Here is a 22,817-nt window from a genome sequence, read left to right as displayed (position 1 = left end):
CAAACTCTGCAGAGGGTCTGTCAAGCAGGTAGGAAACCCTGTGCCCTGTGGGAGAGGAATTCTGGAGAGGTTGCTCCTTCTCCAGACCCATGCAGCAGAGCACAAAAGCCATTTAAAACCACTGCAGGGAATAGAAAGTTGCATTTCTGAAAGCGCGACTCTCCACAAACCACAGGCAGCATCATGGATAGGTGTTTAAAGGACATCAAGAATTTGAATGAGCATCCTTAGAGAGCAATAGCTTAGTGTTTGCAACAGTTGGCTTTGGGTTTGCCCTGATTTGGTTTTTGCCTTTCCCCCACCCTGCTCTCCCTCTTCTATTTCAGTTCTCAGTAAGGAGAACTGCTTTAGTCCCGAGATACCCATCTAACCCTTAGACGGAATGAACTCCTACGGAATCCTGCCCAGAAAGCCAATACATTCTAATTTGCACGCAGAAATCGGGCTTCCTCTGACAGCTCCCCAGGGGTCACCGAATTTCGGATTTCTTAGGGGTGGGCAGGAGCTGGGAGAGGCCCGGGGTGTGGAGCTGCAGGATGATGCCTGCGGTGGGAGGCGGCCGCACCACAGGATGCACCTTTTGCCACAGGCACACCCACTGCCCTAATCCCCGATCGGACATATTTCTGTGCACAGAGAGCTGAACCCGGGCTGATCAGGACAATGTTTTTCCCTCTGATTCAGGCCCCTGTGTGGGATGCAAATGTTTGAAGATCTGTTGCAGAGTGACTCATGTGTCCGGGGGATTTATGGCTGCGGTGAAGAACAGTTGTTATTCTGAGCGGTTTGTCTTTTCCTTCCTCCCTTCCACTATCCAACCCCCCCCCCCCGGGTTGTATGTACATTCTGTACTGTATTTTGCTATATTTTTCCTTAGTGTTCGAGAGAAAACCAAGCAGCTCTTGCAGGTTATTTTGTAGGCTTACTTGTATTTTAAAGTACCTGCTTGTGTCACTGGTGACCATGACTCGGATAGCGAGAAGGTTGTGCTCCGTCATCTCCTCCTCGGGGATGACCCTCACGGTGGCCCACTCAGGGGAAGGAGGTGAGAACCAGCTCTCCAAGTCGTGGCACTCAGAGATGCTCTTTGCCTTCTTTGGGGAAGCGGGCTCATCAGCTGTGGGCAGGCAGCGGTCTGGGAAAGCACAAAGGTGATAGCAGGGTATTAGGAGAGGACAGAGTCCATGGGAGGAACCTTGCCCCCTGTTCAAGTGGTCCTTGGCCATCGCTGGTGCTTTCTGTGTGAGGCCCTGTGTGTTCCCACAGGCACAGGCAAGGTGTGTGCACCGACAGCCTGGCACAGCAAGAACATCCCTTCAACCCCGTACAGCCCTGCTGGGGTTCATCAGCTCGGATGCAGAGAGACGCAAACTTTAGGGGCAGCCTCAGCTTTTGCAGCTACAGATCCTCACTCTTCTCCATGGGACAGCCACCAGGCTGGATGCCTGGTGAGAGCAGTACAACATGTGCCAGCCACACAAGTAGGGATTTATGGTCCCTTTTCAGGCCCCTGATTTACATTTATGTGTGGCAGGAAGCACATCGACCAATCTTGCCTGGGGGGCTAAGCCTTCAGCCTTTCATTGGAAGTTTAGGTCAATTTAGGACATTGGGAGCAAGAAAGTAGTGTGCACAGCGCAATCAGACACTGATCTGGGAGAAGAAGCATCATCACAGCAGTTAAACAGCACTATCCCTGAGCTTCGCATTCAGGCAGGAGGAATGAAGAATAAAGCCAGGTTTCCTTTGCTCACCTCAGGTAATGCAAACAGAGCCACAGACAGATCGTCCCTCCCTGTGAAATCCTTAGTTTTGGAGCAACCTCACCTACCCACAACCTCCTGCACAGGCAAACACAAACATACAGCTGCACAAGTTCCCCTGGGGCTTGGTGCAGAAGGGACAAATGACAAGCTCCCAGAGAGTGGCTTTGCTCAGTTTACCTCCCATGTGTGGTGCTTTTGCCGGATTTAATTCAACACTGCTGCTTCTAATTTACAACTGTATAAGTGGAAGAAAACCCAACCCAGACTTGGGACAAGGCTTAATTTCTCATTTATTAGAGCAACCTATCCAGTAAACATCAATTAAACTCCTCTTTAACTTGGAGCTCCTCCACTTGTTGCAGGAGTGTATTTCCCTCCCCACCATCCTTCACCTCGCAAAGGCTTTTAACGCAAGCATCAAATGTATGCATGGGTTGAATGCAGAAAACAAACCCACAGGGAACAGCAATGCTACAGGCAAATCCCAGACCATCAGGAGGATTAGATACACCACAGAAGCCAGAGTGCTAGCTCACGGGACCCTACAGAGCAGCAATTCCCCACCTGCAGGTACTGCAGCTGCACAGCCCACACCACACTGAGCTCTAACCCCCTCTCAGATCACCTGGTCCATCTATCACCATCCCCTCCCTGGTACCATTCCTATGGAGCTCTGAAACAAGGTTGTAACAGCAGAGCTGTGCCTTTATTTCGCATGATTCATATAGCTCCTGGCCTCCCCCAGAGAAAGAAAACTGCTGTCCTGAGCTCCTGCACCACTCCCAGTTACTGTCCATGCTCATCCCCTCTCTGTGCCTGAAAACAAGCACCACAGAGGAAAGCCCAGCTGCTGGTGGCAGGGATGGCTGCTCTACAGGTATGACTCCTACGCTGGTTGGGTGAAGCTCTCTTATTGTGCTCACAGACTCAGATGGCTTTGAGCCATTTGTTTTTATAATTTTACCAATTCGGTCTTTCCCAAGCAACACAGACCATCACACTTTCCGAAGGGCAGTGGGGACCTCTGGTTTTTCATCCTTCAGAGAAGTCAGTGTATTTTCTTGGCTTGAAAACTCCTCACAACTCCACCTCTCACAAGAGTTTTGTGTGGGTTTGTTGTGTTTTCTTAAATACTTCCATGTACAAGAAGCCAAGGAGGATGGAGGAGTGGTTTGCTGCTTCCCCAGAGCAGGATGCTCCCATGTGAAAACATGTGCTCAGGCTCTACATCCAGCTCACTAGCATCACAGCAGCCACGTGTTTCTTGACCACAGAGATTTCATTTCCTTTGGGAGATGGAGGAAATTCATCCCTCTCTGACTTGCGTTCGACTTCTACTTTGTCCCAGCCAGACCACCCACCCCAAAGCTGCTCACAGCAGTGCACAGCAAGCCTGGCAGCGTGCGAAACCCTCCGGGGAACAGCCCCTTCCTTCCCCCAGAGCTGGGCTGGACCACAGCGTGCCATTTCTACTCGCCAGAAGCAAAGCAGAAAGCAGTATCTCGAGCCAATCTGTAAACCCCAAGTCCTTCGACTCGTCTTTCTCCTTAGAAAAAGCTGCATTTTATATGAAAATCAGAGCAGGCAAAGCCAAAAATGTTTGCCAGCTCTGTCTATAAACTTTGTACCCATGCTGGCAATAAGCACTGCCCAAGCTTGCTGCAAGTGGCTGTTAAAGAAAGTCAGTTCCGCCATTTGCCTGCATACTCAGTACATACTCCTTCCTCACCACGCTAACAGGAAAGAGGAGAAAACATGTTTATGACTAACAGACACACAGCTGGGGAGCATTCAAACCCACAGACAGACAGACAGACTACCTAAAAGGATTCCCAGCATGGCTCCTGAATGTGAACAGGTTTCCAGCCAACAAGTCCCTCTGCAATAGCCCATTACACACCCAGTTTTCAATTGTGACAGATGTAATAGTTAGAGCCAGTGAAGGGCCCTCAGGATGTCTTCCAGGACACTAGATGAGGTGACGGATGGCACCATCACCCCTCTGAAGAGTTACATATTTAGTTACATATTGACATTTCTGTGCTCCCTTTTTTCCTCTTTTTCTTTCAGTTTTTTTATATTCTGGTATCAATTGAATTCAGCACCTAGAAGCTGCCCCCCTCAGGAATCTATTAGACAGCCGAGTCCTCCCTGAGCAAGATGAGCTTGCATTCACAGCGATACCAATTACATTTAAGATCAGCAACCTGCATCAGCATCCACTTCAATCCAGCAGGTCCCTGCCCATGGCAAGTGGGTTGGAACATATCTTTAAAGGTGCCTTTCTAGCCCAAGCCACTCTAGGATTAGAAAGCAAACCCACTCCTCACGAACATATTTAATCAATATTTGTACTGTGACGTATGAAGTTGAATAAGCTGTTGCACTCAGCTCCATAGAACAGAGACTGGGCTGCCTGGGTGCTTCAGTGTGTGGGATGTGCACTCATACACTGGGTTACGCACTCCACAGGACATTCAAGCAGATTAAATTTAGTGCTGCTGCTTCTCATTGCAGGGCTGCACCTTGGGCAACAGGCTCAAACAAAGAGCAAAGGTGTCCCAGGCACCCAAGTGCCAGGGGGTTTTGTAGGCTCTGATGATGTTACACAACTTGACTGGTCTCTCCTGAAAGCAGCCCTTCCTGCAGCACCAGACTGAACCCTAGCCCCGCAGGCAGGCACTGCGTGGTGAAACACAGCTCGGCGGAGCACTCTGGGCTCCTGCAAGACAGGGATTTCAAGCCCCAAGAACGAGAGGGGTACAGACCGAGTAGAGAGAGCAGGGACAAGCTGCTGCTGGCTTTGTGTAAACACTGCGGAAGAAGAGCATGGCCAATTCAAACAAAAGCCTGGAGGCTCCGCAGGCCTGGAGCACGCCTGGGAATTATTACCTGCCTCTCCACAGCAATGCAAATAAATCCAATCAGCCATCAGATGTGACTCCACCGCTGGCCATCGCTGCCGTCAGTTTTAACGGAGTATCAAAAGGAGGAACGTGATTTAGACAAGGAACCATGAAAGAAACCTGAGAGCTCTTTAAAGCTCTTCTTTTGCACAAGATAAGAAGGGCTGTCTGAACTAACTTCTGAATCAGCCCAAAAGCTGAGTACTTACACAAAGGTGAGGCGTACATTTATGCTCCTGAACAGATGGCTAGGCCAAATAAGCAGCAGCCCTTTTACCTTCCCATTTCAGCTGGGAGCTTTGCAGCTCCCCCTGCATCCTGGACAGCCACCTCCCCTCACAGCACCAGCAGCCAGGTCCTCAGTGAGACATCGGCACGGTGAGGCTGAGTGGCAGCATACCCATTTTTTGGCAACCTGACTCCAGGGTGGAAACCAGGCTCTAAACCTCAGCGCCCTGATTCCCATCACACTGCAGACTAACAGCTGAACACCTTAGACTGGTACCTCTAGTGACCATTGCAACCAACTGGTCACGCACCGAGCTGCTGATAAACCAGCCCTCATGGAGGTGGAGAGAGGGAACCTGGCTGAAGGCTGAGCTGTGCTGGGGGTAAGCCCAAGTCGCTTGGCATTTCTGGGCACATACAGCAGCCACATGCTCCATGGGGAAACTCACGCTCTGGCAGAAGGACTGAGGTGGCCATTCAGCTCCTAAACCCAAGGTGACAATTCTCACGTAAACTGCTGCTTGAGCCTTTCCTAAGTCTGTGCCTGGCTGTACTTACCACATTATCCATTTCCTCATCAGAAGACACAAAAATGGCCTTACTGCTGTTCCTGAAGGGGAAGTGGCACAGGGGTGGACCCCTGAGGCTGGATCCCCGAGGCACCCTGTGGTGCTGCAGGCAGCTCTGTGGCCAGCCAGCACTCTCATTCCACATCAGGGTTCCTCCCCAGGACAGGAGATTTTCTACTAGAAGCTAAGAGACTGAGTCAGAGGAATTGAATCTTGTAAGATAAACACACACAATGGAAAAGCTGGAGAGACATCCAGTCCGTAGGACAGAAAAGGGCACAGCCCCATTTCCTGCCGATGCAAACTGGTGCTGTGCCACTGACCTCCGTGTGCAGCACCAGACATTGTCAGAGGAGAGCCCAGTCCTCAGGAAACAGTCACTCAAAATAGCATTTGCGTAAGATCTGATTTGATTTCCACGGTGCTCACTTCACATTTCCTACTCTGTCTCAGAATGCCAAGGACCTCCAGCAGCGAGTACGCCTCCTCTGTAGCACAGTTTGGGCCGGAGTCCCTACTACTCCTTTGCCAAAATGTTCACATCCTTTACATGGGGTGGCACAGACAAGACATGCATGGGAAGGCGTTAATCTTCGATCACAGCCAGCAATCTGTCACGCGAGTACGGCTGCAGGGACAGGCAGCACACGCCATGAGTATGTTGCAGCACGCTGCTGGCCAGTTAAAGTGAAACCTCCTAACAACTGACTTGCGGGGTTTCTTTGGGTGCTGACATTTCCTAAACTAGTCAGTATGAGTGAGTATATGAGGATCCTTCCTCATCCATCGTGCTGCCCCAGTGCTTTGTTTTGGCCACACCATTACCTTTTTCATTGATCTCCTGATTCTCCTCTGCCCTGCCAAGCACCCTGTGCCTTCCCTAACTGACCCCCTACCTCCTGGCTGCCTTGCCCCAGCAGCCCTTCTCAGGGTGATGTCCCTACTACCATGGCTCTGGGTGCTCCCTTCCCCTCTCCCAGCTCCAGACCTCAACAGCCCTCACCCAGCTACAGGCTGGCTGGCTCTGAGCAGTTTCTGGGGCCAGGGACACGTTGCTGGCTCCACAGCAGGTGGACCTGGCCCAAGGTGAGGGCTTGAAGAGGCTCTGCTCATCAAAGCAACGAAAACAGCTCTGCGGTACCACAAAACCAGCCTCTCACTTCCTCTGCTTAAGCCACAAGACAAAAACACTGGTCCCAGATCGAGAGAGGAGTCAGGCTGGGCTGGAGCACACAGTCCAGGGGCTGCATTTGTATCTGGGCAGTGTGGGCAGAGGGAAGTGAGGCTGTTCTCACCCTCACCAGCCCAAGGGCACTGAACATGTGGACGAAGGGCAAGCTGCACCATGGCATGCTGCCGGCAACTGGCCTTTGGAGAACACGCTGCCTGCCCAGCTGAGGCCTGGAGTGAGTTTGTCCACTCCAGTAGCAGACTGGCAGCAGCATTTCCACACACAAGCTCTACTGCCCATCTCTTCAGTGCAAGTGTCTCTCCTCTGTCAGAGCTCTCCTGATCAGAGTCCCTGACTGACTGGCACTGAGAACAAAGAGTGGGTTTTGTTTGGGTTTTTTTGTTACGCAAGCGGTGGAGCTTAGCTGCCTTCAGTCACTCAAGCAGCAGCAGTAGGGCCAGTGATTTCAACAGAACAATCCTGTATTCATCTGGCCCTCCCACTCGAACACCAAGAACTATTTGTACAAACCATTTCTGCTTTGTCTGTATTTCCAAGCCCACCTCACACACTGAGAGAAACAACTTTTCTCCTTACAGGGTAAGGATTTAGCTAACCATGTGGTAACCGAGATGTATTCCTAAAGCTTCATCTGCAGGGCTCGCGTGCGGAGATCAGGGCTGGTCAAAACACACTCCAACATACAGGCTTGGCCAAACAGCCCCTGCAGACCCCACAGGCAGATGCAAACCTCTTTCCAGTAAAACACGCTTATTCTCCATTAAGTGTCATGCTGAGTTTTCTCAAGTCAATATTGTGCCAGCTCAGCCTTGCATTTGAGACTGCGATTTTTGAGCCAAATCTCAAATGAGTCAGAGATGCAGGCAGTGAGGGACAAAGACGTTCAAAGAGCTCTGCAGTGCCAGGATGGTTTATAAAAATTGGAGGTGGGCCTTATTGCAGATGCTCAGGTATGGTCTAGGAGCACAAATCCTCATTCTTTCCTAGCACCAATAATCCAAATACCACAGCTTGTATGTAACAGGGCTTTAGTCACTAAAGGTAAATTAGCAAGAACATCTGGGACCGTCTTGAGCCAGTTTGTGACTTCTGGCTAGACTTCTAGCTAGCAAGGCCACACGCTGGACTGCCTGCCTGCATCAGAGCCTCAACACCTCCAGAATCCTCCACCCCACTTCAGGGGTGGATGGGCTGCACAAAGATGCTCCCATCTCAGCACAGCCACTGAGCAGGAGCCGGGCAGGGCTGGTACCTTGGCAGGGACCTGTTTCGAGCTGATTATCAAATCTGAGAAACAAACTGTAGTTTGATTATGGCTCTGCCAAGTAGCAGCCTCTAAGTAGGAATATAATGACAGTATTTGGAGGTCCCTGTATATACAAGTCCAGCAGCAGCCTTCCTGCAAGACTTTTAAAGAGACTTTTCCCTTTCTGAAGACACTCTCCTTGGCTGAGCCCTGCAGAAAGCACACAGGCTGAAGGCAGCTTCCTACAAGGAAAAATCATACAAATTCAGTACGGTGGTCCTGCTCACTGGAAGGTCATTGCAACTGTGATTTTCCCAATGGCAGACTTGTCAAATTCACACGCTTGCAGAATAACACCTGGTGATGATCCTCCACAATCTAAAAGGCATTCTTGCCCCCCTTTCCCCACTTTAAATATCTTTTTGTATCAGCATCCTCAGTGGTCTGGATGCATTTCAGCATCTAACAAGGCCTTCAAGCAGCACTGCTCTCCTTCAAAGGCTCTATGTCCAGCAGCAGTGGCCAAGGAGGGAGAATGGCAGCAAATCATCTGGAAGCCCAGAAACAAGGACGGAGAAATCTCTCAGCATGTGGGATCAGGGACTTGGGGATCTCAAGTGCTTTTGTGAATACCTTGGTTCACCTTCCTCCCTCAGGTATAAGGGCAAAGCCGACAGCCAAGAATAGCAGTGGAGTGGTCTTTCCTGTCTGTAACATGCTGCATATTACAGACATGAGCTACATTAACGTTCTTAGAGTCCTGAAAACTTGCAATTAGTTTTGTTAGTCATTTTCTCCTGCAATGATTTTAGGGCAATTTATACCCACGGAAATACAGGGCAGGTCTCCCCCACAGCTAACAGGCACCTGTGCTGGCTTTTCTCAAGCTAAACAGGAGCAGCATGGCTGCATGGGCCCATCCACATTGCCTGGGAGAGATCAAACCCTCCCCGCATCACATCCCAAGGGACGAGGGAGGGTGTGCATGGAGCTCTGAGCAGTGCAGACCCAAATCCAGGACTGATGCTGTGCTCTGCCCGGTGTGGCTGGGCCATGCCAGTTCCACTACATTATTCTGCCAAAAAGCTGAAGCTCGGGTTTGGAAAGCTCAGCCCTCAGAGCTGTTTACTGCCCCTCCGTGACTAACAAACTGCAAAACGCAGCCTACCAGCAGGCAAGCTCCCTCTGCTACCACACAACAGATAAATGCATCATCACATCCCCCTTCCAGGTCCCAGAGGCTTTGCCAACACACCAGCCCCATTTAATGAGAGAAAGGTGCTGAGTTACACGCTGGTGTCTCACACACACTGTGCCATTTCACCGCGGCACAGAGAAGCACTGAAACCTATTTCCATGTTACGCCACGCTTGGCAGTGCAATTGCAACGGGCTTGCTTAGCTGATGAAAACACCAGGGTCCAGTGAGAGTCCCTGGCAGGGGTCTCCTTCAGAAACCTGCCTAGGAGCAGCGTGCCACTGTACATGTGGCAAAGGAGAGGCCCCTTCCAAAGGGGCTTATTGTCCACCCACCTGGGGCTTCGCAGATGGCTCTCGGCACCTTCTATGATTACCATTAATAAGGAGCTGATTAATAAGGCTCCAGTATCTGAGTGCCCCCACCAGTAACACCAGGGCCAACAAACAGACATAAGCAGGAGATACTATTCACACTGGCAGGTCCCACTTGACAAGGCAGCCTGACTTTCTGTATGAGCTGCTGCTGCTCCCGAGTCACTGCCAAGCCCAGGCAAATCACACTACTGTGACCTGGCAAGGAGATGACAAGGGCTCCGGATGCAGCCAAGTTTGGGCAGAGCCAGGCCCCCGCTGGGGCAGCCAGACCGGGTCAGCGGTTTCCCTGCACTGCCCACAAAGTCACAAAGCCTGAGCTCTGCCAACAATATCCCCCTCCCCACGGGAGCGCCGGGCCAAGCGCCCCGGACACCAGCTGGCTCGGGCAGCTGTGATTTATCAGCAATGCTCAGGAGTGGCTGCTCGGCGCCTGCCGCTGCCCGTCTTGGACAAAAATGGTCAAAGATGCTCCAATGAAAAATCCCCCCACAGCTGCAGCGGCCTCCCTGTCAAGTCAGCACCACCGTGCCATAAGCAGCCACAAGTGTTCACGTTTGTCCATCATCTTCCCCTTTAGCTGGTTTCAAGTCACAAGAGGGGGACTCATTGTTAAACAAGGTACAGTGAGAGCTCCTGCGATATTTCTTGACTAAGGCGAGTCAGACTGAGTGGGAGCCCCACACAAGCAGAAAGAGGGAGTGAACCCTGCTGAGCTAACCAAAGTATGAAAACTTAAGCTAACAGAAACCCAGAGAACACCCCTGAAGGCAGATGAAAACCAGAAACAGAGCCAGAAAACAACAGATTTTAAAGTGGTATCGACTTTTCTGCCTTGGGACACAACACACCCAGTGTACTGGTGGTCAGGAATAAAGAGTCTGCAGGGAGGCTGGTCCAGAAAACTTCACTGAGCACCCCGATACACCCAGCTTGGGGACCTCCAGAAAACACAAGGTCTGGGGGCTAATCGGATGGAGAACCCCTGGCTGGCCCCTTAGAGGGGATAAGAAATTGCTCGTACCTGCTGCTGGCAGGGAAATGGGACCCTGCCACAACCGCCCTGCCTCAAGGGCAGGCAGCTAGCACCCGCTCTGTGGTTCAGGAAAAGCAGACAAAGAAGTGACCAAGTTCTTACAGCCCTGCCCACATTGCACATTTGAGTGCAGGCCATGTTCGGGGAGGAAAAAGGAAACCTACAGACACTCGGTGTCACAACGTGCACTTGGGATGTGACGTTTTGGCACCTCTGACACCTCACGTTCTTGTGACCCCCTGCTGTCTGGGAAGCAGCAGCACGTACCCAAAGCTGCCCCAGCCATGTGAGACTGGCAGAGGGCTTTCAGGTCCTCAGGTGAAAAGCACCACTGTGATCCCAAGTGCTGCTCTCACCAGAAGGAGGTGGGTGCCCGGGCACCCAGGGGTGGCACAGGGCTCACTTTCCCTGCTGTGCCGCTGGCCCAGCACAACCCCCGTAAAGATCCCAACCTAGCTGGTGTCCTGCTTTACTGGCTGGCAATCCCGAGGCTCTTGGCCTGCCATTAAACTGTGTCACCCTATAACTCATTCACAGGATGAGTGGACTCTGCCTGGCCTTGTATGGAGCTGCTGACTAAGGCAACGACAGGAGCGAACAGTTTTAAAGCAGAGTTACTCATACATGTAGGCAGCTCTGATGGTGAAAACGAACACCATTTGGCATCGAAACCTGACATTAAGACATTCAGTCAGCAGGCCACAGACTGATTTGCAGCACACCCAGCACACTTTGCTGCTCTCTGACTTCTTACTGTGTAAGAAACAAAAAAAATATTCATGAGTCCTGCTTATAACACAGCAGTGCTTTAAGAGAGCTGTGGGGCAGAGGGAAGGCGTCCTCATACCTGTGCTGTGGAAGCACAGCTGAAATGAACCCAGTGAGCTCAGGGATGAGCTACAGAACAGAAAGCACCCTCCAGGGAAGCGCAGCCCACATGGGACTGTGAGAGGGGATGGGGCTCAAACCTGTTACGGCTTCAGCTGTGCCCTCTAACAGGAATGTCAGAACATATACGGCTGCATGGGAACATTGCCTGTGTCAGAGTTTGAAACTGGAGTCATCCCACTCAGGTACTTCACAGATCGCTGAGGAGGCTGTAGCAGTTCTAGCAGCATTCCCAAACTCATGTCCTGTCCAAAATTTGACTTTTCATCACACCTGAAAAACTGCCAGGCGGGTTCTCGCCCTTCAAAAAGGACACCTGTAAAAGATATAATGTCTGACATTCCACAGACGTCAGCTCTTGCCACATTTCTCCTCCTTTTTCCTCATACTTGCTTCATGCTCCTACAGGAGTAATTTCCATGTTACAGTTGCTAACAGATGGCAAAGAATCAAGGCAACTAGCTCTCCTGTTAGCCATAGGGTGGCACACTGCTCCCTGTAGCAGTGAGGCCTGATCTCCTGCCTGGCTTCCCACCACCAGCACCCAACAAGTGCTTTCCTGCTGCCTCTTCTCCACCCATGGCCCTGCGATGGGCTCCTGAAGAGCCCCTCCTCCTGTCCCCACGCCAGGAGCCCACCTTCTCCCATACCCCATGGGCTCATGCCAGCACCTACACAAGTTCTTCAGCAGCAAAAGACTTTTTCAAAGTACCCATTACTTACTTGATAAACAGACACCTCTGAATTCACGCACGAAACATGACCAGGGAATGTGAAGCTGGCAAAGCAAGACAGAGCCCAGAGCACACAACTTCTGAATGCATCCGGGATGGTGCACATTAACATTCTAACACAAACTAAGCAAAAATTAATAAAGGAAAAAGCACTTTAGTGAAAGCCTACAAGACAAAGTGAAGGTGCTTCTTTATGGAAAATTGCTTCTCAAACAAAACCTGCTACAGTAACACACAGTGTCTGTAATTTTAGAGTAAATGTATATTTTATCAGAGCAACCTGTGTTAGTCTGGTATATTAATGCATGTAGTAATGGTGAATTCGGAGTGCAGGGACAACTGTTTCAGTCTCCAGAGTGATCAGTGTCTGTCAAAATAGTATCTTTGGACACAGACTCAAAGCATCAAACACCTTCAAACAAAGATGTGAATGAATGCCTGCAGAATAAATGCTGAAAGAGCAAATTCAAGATTATAGCAATATATAAGTTCCTTTGTAATTTCACATTTCATAAAAACATATCAGAAATTCCGTCCATTTCAAACAGGTTTGGAGCCCACCACCTGAGGAGATGAGATCAAAGCCTCCCTTCTTTTTATGTTAACACAGTTCAGGGAGAAAAGGAGAGACTTGGGGAAGCATTTACATGACTAATACGCACACTTGGATCAAGCATTAATAGACACTGTCTTCTGCTTCAGTGATATGATCTCTAATGCAAAAAAAATCACGTCATTTGCAACCATGTCACGCCTTCAAAAACATAAATATTAATGCAGAATTCAGTGCATTTCAGAACTCATTGTTTTGATAGGAATGTGAGGAATGAGTGAGCCAGGAATGAATTAAAGCCAATTATAGTAACTAATTGCCATAATATTGTGGGAAAACCCAGATCATAGCCCTTGCTTGAGGTGGGAATACACACAGAAGCCACTTTCAATGGCATTTTATAGCTGTAGCAATCTAGACGAAAGCGAGAGGAATAGAAATTACTCTTCTTGTAGAGCTAATGAAAGGCTGATGTTTGAATTTAAGCAATTTTAAGAAGTTTTGTCTGTGTTTTTTTTTTCCAAAGTTCTTTTTCATTATCAAGCATTAGCATTATCATAATAAAGGCAGGTTACCTTTACAGAATCTCAGCATGTTTGACTTTCATTACCAGACATGTAAGCAGGTAACACTGCCCTGCTTTAAGATGGGCCTGGCTCTTCAAAACAGCACACCTGTGTACTTATTTCCAATCCAAACGACCCTTGTGGCAACAGACAAGTTCAGAACCCATTTGAACCAGTATAAAGAGGAGGAAAGACAAAGAATCTCCTGAGCCTGCCAGACAAAGCAAATGTTGCCTCTGCACTTCTACTGCTATACTGGCATCTATAGCATCAAGCAACTTTCAAGTCTTAGAAAGCATTAGCTGCATCAAGAGCCATTAGTGTCTTCTGCTCTGAAACCACAGTTTTTAGAAGGCACCCAGTCCAGTGGCAGCTTGAGACCGGAGCAGCAGCCTGGCTGCCTTTCAAACAAGCACCGCTGCTAATTCCAGCTATGTGAAAGGACAAAGCATCCCTGCTTCGGGGTGCGTTTTTAACAGCACGTGCTGCCAGAGACTGAGCACTAGAGCTTTTGGAGAGAGCTCAACACAAGAGCAGGAGGATTCAGGTCTTCTACCCACAGGGAGCCCTGCACATGTGGCCAAATCAGGCTCATTAAATTCGCAGAGAACTTAACTCGCTAGTCTGTTCCTCCATCAGCAGTACCAGAAGCAGAACAAGGAATATCCAGTTTTATTGTGTAATGGTTTTGATTCAGAGCAAGGGAACTAACACAAACTTGTTCCCCTCATGCTGTTCATTTAGTCTGCTTTATTTGCTTTCCAAACACGGTGTTTTGTCCCCCAGCATTCCAGGACATGGACTGTTCACTGCTAGGTATATCCATCCAGTGACAGGATTTGCCAGTGATTTGATTTTTTTGACCTCTGTGCCACCACAAGAAACAAAACTATCACAAACCTAACATTACCCAAATTCCAAGTTATTGTAAGTGAAACCTTATGGGAACAGCATGAACATCTGATGCCTCTCAAAGCTTCAGTGCCAAACAAATCATCACCTTCTGCAGACACAAAAAGCTCTTCTAATGTTTCCATGTTTAGGCCTCTGCCTAAAATTATCAAGATGGCAGAAATAAGGCTGCTCTGAATCTGTTAGTTGCACAGAGAGTAAATGGAGTCTTACCCAGATTGTTTTGTCCACTACAATTAAGAAAGTGCCAAATATTGTCTTAAATAGTATTTGTTGCCCTATGTTTTCATTATGCAAATCATCTCCCCTCAGACAACAAACTTTCTACTGTACATGGTGGCTTTTTCTTTGGCAGGGAAGATGGAATAGTTCATTGGGAATAACATTTGTTGTTCTTTAGCAATGTTGTCTTTAGCAACACTGTAAAAAAGTTCTGTCACTCAAACAACCCTTCTGAGGCTCCTTTTGAACTAACTTTAAAAAATACATCACCCAATCTTTCCATTAAATTACTGGGAATATTCTTTCTGGGATTTGTTTTCTTTTCTTGAAATACAAAGGAAGAGATTACAGTTTAAGAATTGCAGTGCAAGCAAAAAAAGGAAAAGAAGATGAAGGGGAGGAAGACTTAGGAAAGCTTTCTCGGAGACCCCACTGCTTAAAAAGAACCACAAACACCACCTTTAACAACAAATTAAAGCTAAGGGAAAAAAAAAAATAAATAGCCATGACAGCACAAAGGAAGGCTAAAGAAATGAATAAATAAATAAACAAGGCCACTGTTAACATATAATAGGTCACCACTAGTTGCAGCTTCCCAGCATCCAGAAGATACAGGGAGCTTGCAAACAGCACTAAAGAGCTAGTAGCAAAATTAAAGCTTTACCCACAGTCATTACCTGGTTTTCGTGTACACAATATAAAATCCCAAACACATTAACCCAGCGTGACCTTTATGACATTTGTAAATATGCAAAATAAAATCATAAGGAAAGGTAAGAGAAGTGAGAGGGAAGCGGACAAGTGTCATTTTTGTATGCAATACAAGCAGCTCCCATGCTCACCAACACCGATTTATCATTCCCAGGAAGGACAAACCCCAGTGCCAGCCACCTCCTGATCAGCACTGGGTGGGATAACTTGCCAAGGACCCTGACATATATCCCTTTCAAAAGGGACACATATAGTTATGCCACCACAATGAAACTCTCTGGCCTTTGGGTCAGGCCACAAAGATAACACATCAGCATCCACCAGAAGAGGAATGTGCAAAACCACTGTGAAGTCACTATTAAGTCTCTGTCCTTAGGAAATATTTTTAAAAGGAAGAGATGAAACATGAAGACTTACAAAGAACTACATTTATTTTTGTTTACAGCAGATATCATAAATAAAGCTAAAACAATTTTCACTGTGTGCAAAATACAGAATTTCCATGTGAAAATTTAAATACAGCATTAAAAGCTATTTAATAAAAATATTCAGTTAAGATTATAAAGTAAAATGAAGACAGAAGATTGAGGAGGAGAAGGACAGAATCCTCACTGGCCAGGAAGAGCTAGGAAGACTCTGCAACAGAGGGTAAAAAACACAGCAGTGGACTGGTTTGAAATGGCAGACCTTTATGTCATGACCTTCATCTGAAAGCATGCTGAGCTCTGTAACAAAACACCATAGCCCTGAAATACATAGGAAGTCACGTCCTAACCATTTGTGCAGGAAGTGACGCTTAAAATACAGAGAAGGTTTCTGTGTGGGTACAGAGTGGGGACTTTCAAAGCCATCAAGACATTCTGGCATACCCACACAAATAAATACTATTGCTTAAGCTACACAAACATACAGGTCAGCAAGATAAGGAGTGTAGAGCTCTGACCCTGCAGCACTTCAGCATTCCTGGCTGAGGTGTGTGAAATGGGGCAAGTGGCAGAGGATGTTTGGCCTCTCCTGAAAACTGCCACTTAGATCAATTCCCGAAGACCCTTCCCTTTAGAAGAGAACCTCAGGAGGGAAGGCTGGGTCATGACCATGTCAAATAAAGCTTTAGTGCACATGCTTGTCAGACTGAGCCCTTGGTTCTTGTTTGGATTCATTTCCCCTTCTAGATTATCAACATGTGATTGATTACACATATTGGAACTTATTTAAAAAATACAAAATAATAGCACAACTTCGTCATGGAGAGCATGGCAAGGTCTCATGCAGCAAGACAAATCCATTCATCACAGTGGCAAACAGGGCCTAGTTAATTAGTTAACAAAACAATTCAAACCAAAACACTCTGGTTATATAAACTTGGCATTCTGATATTACGGACTAAAAATAACATGCTTATATATTACTGTTAGGCCAGCCTACTGTGTTTCTTGGGGTGAAAGACAAGAATTTGCACCTGCTTGGCTAATTTTTTAACAGAATCCTTTTATATTGTACTCTTCCAGTATGAAAGCAAGACAGTGCTTAGGAAGCACCACAGTGCTCAAACATTGCTTGCTCATTGCTTATTTGAGCTCAATGGAAATAGGTGTTCACGCTAACCAGGAGAATCAGCTGGCTAATCTTGTCCTGACCTTATTTCAAATCTTTCCTTCAATACTGTGAAAGAAATATGGCTTTAATTAGTTCTTTCAAGAAGCAATTTACTTACCTAACTTACCTTGAAGGCACAAGGAAGTGTACATGCACAGACACAGAGAGAAAAACATTCTCTACAGAGAGCACAGACTTTACTTTTTCTAGAACTGTGAACTCAGCAACAGGTTAAATGATCATGCCAAAGCTTGCATCCATTAATATACCAGACACACACAGTTTGCTCCAAAAGTCTTGAAAAAAATGCACATTGAAATGCTGTCAAACAACAGTGTTAGTCACACAATTTTGGAACTGGCAAGCAGAAAAAAAATCACCTGAGAGCAGAAAGACTTCAGCCAGTGAGTGGGTGCAGCACTGGAATGACGAAATGGACTAAAAGCAATGAGGGAGATTGACAGAGAAGACAGCCAGGAAAAAAAAAAAACAAAACACAGACCTTAACTTGGTTATACAGAAAAGCATCAGGAAGATTATGTAGGCACAGAGAAGAACAGGCCAAAATGAAACTGCCTTTCTTCATTAAATCATGAATGAGGACAAGTAAGTATGAATCTTACTAACAGAATACTAAGATTAAAATAAATTAAAAAAAAAAAATCTACCAATTAGATTGATACCAATAAAAAACCCTTGCCAACAGATTCCTCTGCAAAATCCCAGTGGGATATGCAGCGTAATTAAGATTCCTCAGGAAAACATTTTCATTATGCAGATTCCTTATTTCTGTTGTGTGAACGGAGGGACTTCACTCTTCATTGTATAAATTTATATGAGTCAATGCCATCTTTTTAATTTTTTTAATTGAATTGTAAACTTTCTCCTAGTAAGATTCATCTACTTTACATTCATTGGACATCAGAGATTTATAGATTTCTTACTATATCACCATTTTCCATACCAATGGTATGTTTACCATTACGCTCACTCTGCTGAAAAGCAGAACATTTCCTATAGTAAACAGTAGAAGATTTCAGGAAACTGTTCCTAAGGGGTGTGCTGTTGAAAACTGACAAACTCTACCACTTAGCAGTTTGCTGTGTTGCAGGAGTAACATGCTAATCACAGCACAGAGCTTTTCCTTTTTAAAGTGAAACTGTAATTAGCAATTAATTAAAAAGTATACAATGTTCCAAAGTAGGTTTGGCTTTTTTTAAATGCTATAAAGATACAGATACGTTTCGATACGTTTTGTTACATATATACAGATGCCCACCATGTTATTATAATTGTTGCTGTGTCCAGTCAATATTCTAGCAAAGTTTTGCTGAATACATGTTTGAGCATTAATGGCAATTAATTTCAAATGAATGTTGCCTTACACCTGAACAATTTTCTTCAATCACTTTTTCAAGTTCTGTGCATATACTACCATTTTTTTCCCCCAAAATACATAATCATTCTCAACCACGAAAAGCTTTATTCTCATAGTTTAAAGCAAGTCAAACTATCTAGAAAATAAATCCAGTTTGCCATTTCCTTTAAACAGAAGATAATTTCCTCTTTATACCTAAGAAAAAACTGCCAGCCCATAAGCAGCACAGTCATTTAAGACCACTGGAAGACCACTGGATCCTCAACTTCGGTTCTAACCGAATGCAACATTATTTCCTATTATTTAAGCCATCTTCTTTTGCCTAGAAATAAACGCTACAGATGCTTTTAATTTTAGGCTATACATACTACCATGGTTATGTATTTACCTATTTTCTGGTTAACTTCCGGATTTAAACACTCAAGCTTTCGAGAGGCAGGAAGGATGCTTACCTTGCTGGCTAACTAGGCTGCAAGTAATCAGGATTTGGGATGTTGGTGTCTCCTTGACACTAAATAGCTTACTTAACCTGCCCCAACACCTTCTGATTAAGGTAGACCTTGTTGAGAGGCATCTGAAAGAAAGTTACTTAAAAGCTGCTCCAGATAGAATTTCACCTTTCTGCCATTACACATTGAAATGAATGAAATACCCAACTAAGAACTAATCTCCTTTGAATACATTTTTAGGTTTTTGTTGTTTGTTCTAAACTTGTATTTAAAAAAAAAATAAAAATCCAAAAGACAATAGGAGCAGTGCCTACCCAGAGGAAACACAGCAGTGATGTCACTTACAGATGAGTACTCTATAAACTGATATTCCTCGCATCAGCAACCTAATGAGGAAGCCTCGATTTGAGAAATAAGTCAGGTCTAATTACACTACCAGTTCCTTTGACTTAGTTGCAATCAAGCCTTCATTCAACTAAGATTTGCTCTTCAAATTTATTTCAAAACTTTAAATAAATTAGTAGTACAAATTATACCCACTATCATCAAAGGGTATCTATCACATATAAGAAATGAAAAAAGGCATGACTAGGAGCAATGGCAATTAAGTACATGATTCTTTTTTTCTTTTTAACATATTCATGCAAATTATAAACCTCGTAATGCAGAGCAAAGATGAAAGCAAGAAAAAAAAAAAAAAAAAGGTATGCGCCATGTTCAGGTTTCAAAACCCAGTCATTTATCACAAATATTCCCCAAACATCTGAAAGAATACACATTCTTTCTTGGTCTGATGAAAAAAAAGGAGGAGGGCAAGGGAGGGAGCATGGTTTTTAAATATACAATATGCCCTATGGTCTGATCACAGGATAAAACAAGGGAAAAAATTAACTCTATGAACATCCTTCATCCGTTGCCATGCTTTGGAAATGTGTCTGGACATTGCCCTTCATGCTCTAACATACAGTACATTTAATATTGAAATTTTTGATTGCACAGCTCATTTATATCAGAAGGAATCCACCATTCAAGTCACACATTAAATTGTATGAAAAGTAAAAAAGCAAACAACCAAAAAACTAACAAAACCCCCAAAGAAACAAACAAAACACCCTCAAGAAAATAGTGAGGCTGTTAATTTTGAAAATATGAAAGGCAAAATTGAGCAAGACACAGCAGAATTTAAACCCTACAGAATTTTTTTCACCCATTCAAGCACATTTTCAAGTGATAGCTCTGCTTCCCGGTACATATGAGTAAGTACCTCTAGAAGAGCACAGAGGAATGGCACACCAAGGCTCAAGAGTTCATACAAGTAGGTATAGTTATATGCATTGTCCCTGAAATGAAGATTGGTAGCGTGCAGAAAACCATGCATCCAGTTAGACAGGCGTCTGGGAATGTCAAGCAGATCCCTTGTCACCCGAAGGGGCCAGCTTAGTGTGCCCCTAAAGAAGGAAGTCAGGATACCTGGGGACCTGTCCTCTGGACTGCTAGCAGTAGACAAAGTGCTTTCTGTGGTGGTCTCTGTGGGTTTGGGTTCCTCTTTCTTCCATGCATCTGCTGTCTCCTTATATAAAGCGTTAAAAAAATGTTATATATACACTTCTAAAATATGGCATGTCCAATTTCTGTTACTGTTTTCAAGTCATTACATATACATATATTCACATTTATTTTGTATAGAAAAATCTGAATTCCATTCAGAACCAGACTATAAATATGTCAAACAGAACCAGGAGGTTATATTTTAGTATTGATTTTATTGCTTCTGGATATTAGCTACAAAACATCTCTCACACACACACATACATCTGCAAGTATTGCACCCTGCTCCAGATAAAGCTGCCTCAACATTCCCTGCATTACTAATATAACCAATACGTACCTTTCCTTGGATTTGTAAGGTTGCTCTTCTCTTTCTCTTAGTACTGATTTTGCAGTGTGTAAAATGAGGTTTACAATAAAATTTACCTACAAGAGAGACAAAAAGTTAAAAAAAAGGTATTTCATCTATATATACAGTGACCGAAACCCCACTGTTGCATCCATAAAAAGATAAAATCAGGATAATTAATGGTTGGGCAGCAAAAGGAATGGGAAACTTGCCACCGACTGAATAGCTCACAGCTCTGAATGGGTGTCTTTTACAGTACACAGATTTGTACATTTGTTAAATAAGGCAAGGTCATTTATCTACCACACAGGTTTAAGATCAATTAATAGCAGAAACCCAAGATTCAATACATACAATGTCACAAACCAAAACCAGACATCAGGCAGCAAAAACTCAAATAAAAAAAAAAAAGTCTTTGCAAAAGATCCTCTGGACTTGAAAAGAGCCACTTTTGGCCTTGAGTCTTTAATCCTTTTGCAGAAAGAGATCAGGTTAATGTTCCGATCGACTCAAATTATTTGGAAGCGGCAAGGGAATTTCAATTCAGTTTACTAATTTCCCTCTAAACAAAAAACAAGCAAACAGAAATTCACAAAACAAACAAAAATGGGGGTGTAGGTGGGATTGAGTGCCCAAGATCTGAATCTCCTGTTCTACAGTAGACTGGAATAAATTACACCACTGCTTGGCCAGTACTACTGCTTTCAATTCCTGAGCCGTAACATCTTGAAAGAGTTAACCTATATTCCCTTCATCCATGTAAACCTGCCACTACCATGTCTTACCCTTGTAGATCATGTTATTTAATAGCCAGTTATAAATGAGAGATGAGAATAATTTCGTACTGTTGGAGAAGAAAAATCACCTTTCCCCTCCCCCTCTCTCCCTTTGTCCTGTGCTTGGACAAATAGCATTTTGATCACTCAACTTATTTTCCACTGAGGAATTCTTAATTTAAAGCTCAGGTCTGTCATAACTGAATTCTTTTGAAAGACTAGAACTGCAAGTACAAGGACCTGAAGATCAGTATGGACACAAACAACATACTTGGCAGACCTCCTCTTTACTGAACTACTTGGCCAGGTCTTTTTCCCTGGTTCCCTTAAAAACATCAATACTTAAACAATCAATATTTAAAATATTCTTAAATAGTTCCTCTATTACCTTCTTCAACATCAAAGGCGTAAATTCCTAAGCGGAGTGTTGTGGAACATATTTCACACTTGAAGCACTCCCTATGAAAGAAGTGGCCTTCTGCACTCAGCCGCTCCATAACGTATACCCGTTTTTTGCAGAAGTAACAAATGTCACTCCCCCCGACAGACTGAGGGAATTCTTTTCGCAGAGATGCCTGTTAAATGATAAAAATAGAAACGCACATAAAGCTGTTGCACTGCACCCAGATGTAAATTCTTAACTGGGCAGCTTCTTTATCTGCTTGAATTTTTACACACCACCTTCCATACAAAATTAAAATAGATACCACCAGTTTTTTATTACTCATTTGCTACAATTCTGTAGGTTTATGCTGCAGTTCATAAATTGGATATCACAAGGACTTTAAGGGGTGATTTTCAGGTGGACTTGTATCCAGCTTCCCTCTGGGAGTTCACTGACATTTTGTGTTTACTCAGGTACAAGAGTAGCATCAGCCCCAGATGCCCTTTCATCACCCTGCACCACGCTGGCTCAGGCACTTGCATCTCACGATCTGAGGGCATCGCTGCTTCTCAGAAGAGGGCAAACGCAGACCTCTCCAGCCTCAAATAACAGGCATGCAGAGCTAAGAAAACAGTCATCCTGAAGCTTTTAATACACACTCGCTCATACATACTCTGGAGGAAAATGTAGGCTTGCGTTTTAAGGTCCAGGAAGAAAACCTGATAGTCTTTAATGCTGGTGTCTGAACTATTTTCATTGCTGCAGACATGCTTCCCCTCTCAGACACGTTCCTCCCAAGACTACAGCCCAAGCTGGGGCTTGGTTTGTTTAAAAAAAAAAAAAAATCATTTTCACTCCTTCCACAGACATTCAGAATATTTTTAACTTCTGGAGTTGAAAATATGATCCATATTTACAACTGGAATCTATTGTGAAAGTTTTTGTGGAATCTGGGCTGTCAATCATCATTCTTTAATTGCCATACATCTTACCCTCTCTGGATATATATGCAAAAGCTACAGAAAAAATAAAAAGGTACAGAAAAATAAATTCAAAACTAATTAGATGCCACTCACTTTCCTTTTTCTTATTAGAGGTAGGTATGAAGATGTTACTTTGCATTAGTTATAAGTCAGTACAGACGAGCAACCTGTCTCTACCACAGCCATCACCATCTCCTTTCCTTTCCACCATCCCCACTGCCACAGGAGAGGTTCTATGCATGGGACAAAGGAG

General features: G+C 45.2%; 1 protein-coding gene across 4 annotated transcripts in view; it reads right to left on the bottom strand.

Annotated features, from left to right (window-relative positions):
• MICAL2 (microtubule associated monooxygenase, calponin and LIM domain containing 2) overlaps positions 1-22,817 on the bottom strand; it is a 135,191-nt gene that overhangs the window by 35,898 nt on the left and 76,476 nt on the right. For all 4 annotated transcript variants that reach the window (XM_065683074.1, XM_065683075.1, XM_065683076.1 and 1 more), the window contains 4 exons: positions 21,585-21,771; positions 20,412-20,497; positions 19,994-20,093; positions 943-1,135 (listed from right to left, as the gene is read on the bottom strand). In XM_065683074.1, the coding sequence (XP_065539146.1) occupies positions 943-1,135; positions 19,994-20,093; positions 20,412-20,497; positions 21,585-21,771 (566 nt within the window). The remainder of the gene's footprint in view (positions 1-942; positions 1,136-19,993; positions 20,094-20,411; positions 20,498-21,584; positions 21,772-22,817) is intronic.

The sequence above is a fragment of the Lathamus discolor genome, chromosome 6, assembly GCF_037157495.1.
Source record: "Lathamus discolor isolate bLatDis1 chromosome 6, bLatDis1.hap1, whole genome shotgun sequence".
Classification (NCBI taxonomy): domain Eukaryota; kingdom Metazoa; phylum Chordata; class Aves; order Psittaciformes; family Psittacidae; genus Lathamus; species Lathamus discolor.
Note: the sequence above shows the minus strand (reverse complement) of the source record. Positions and strands in the feature narration are given on the sequence as shown.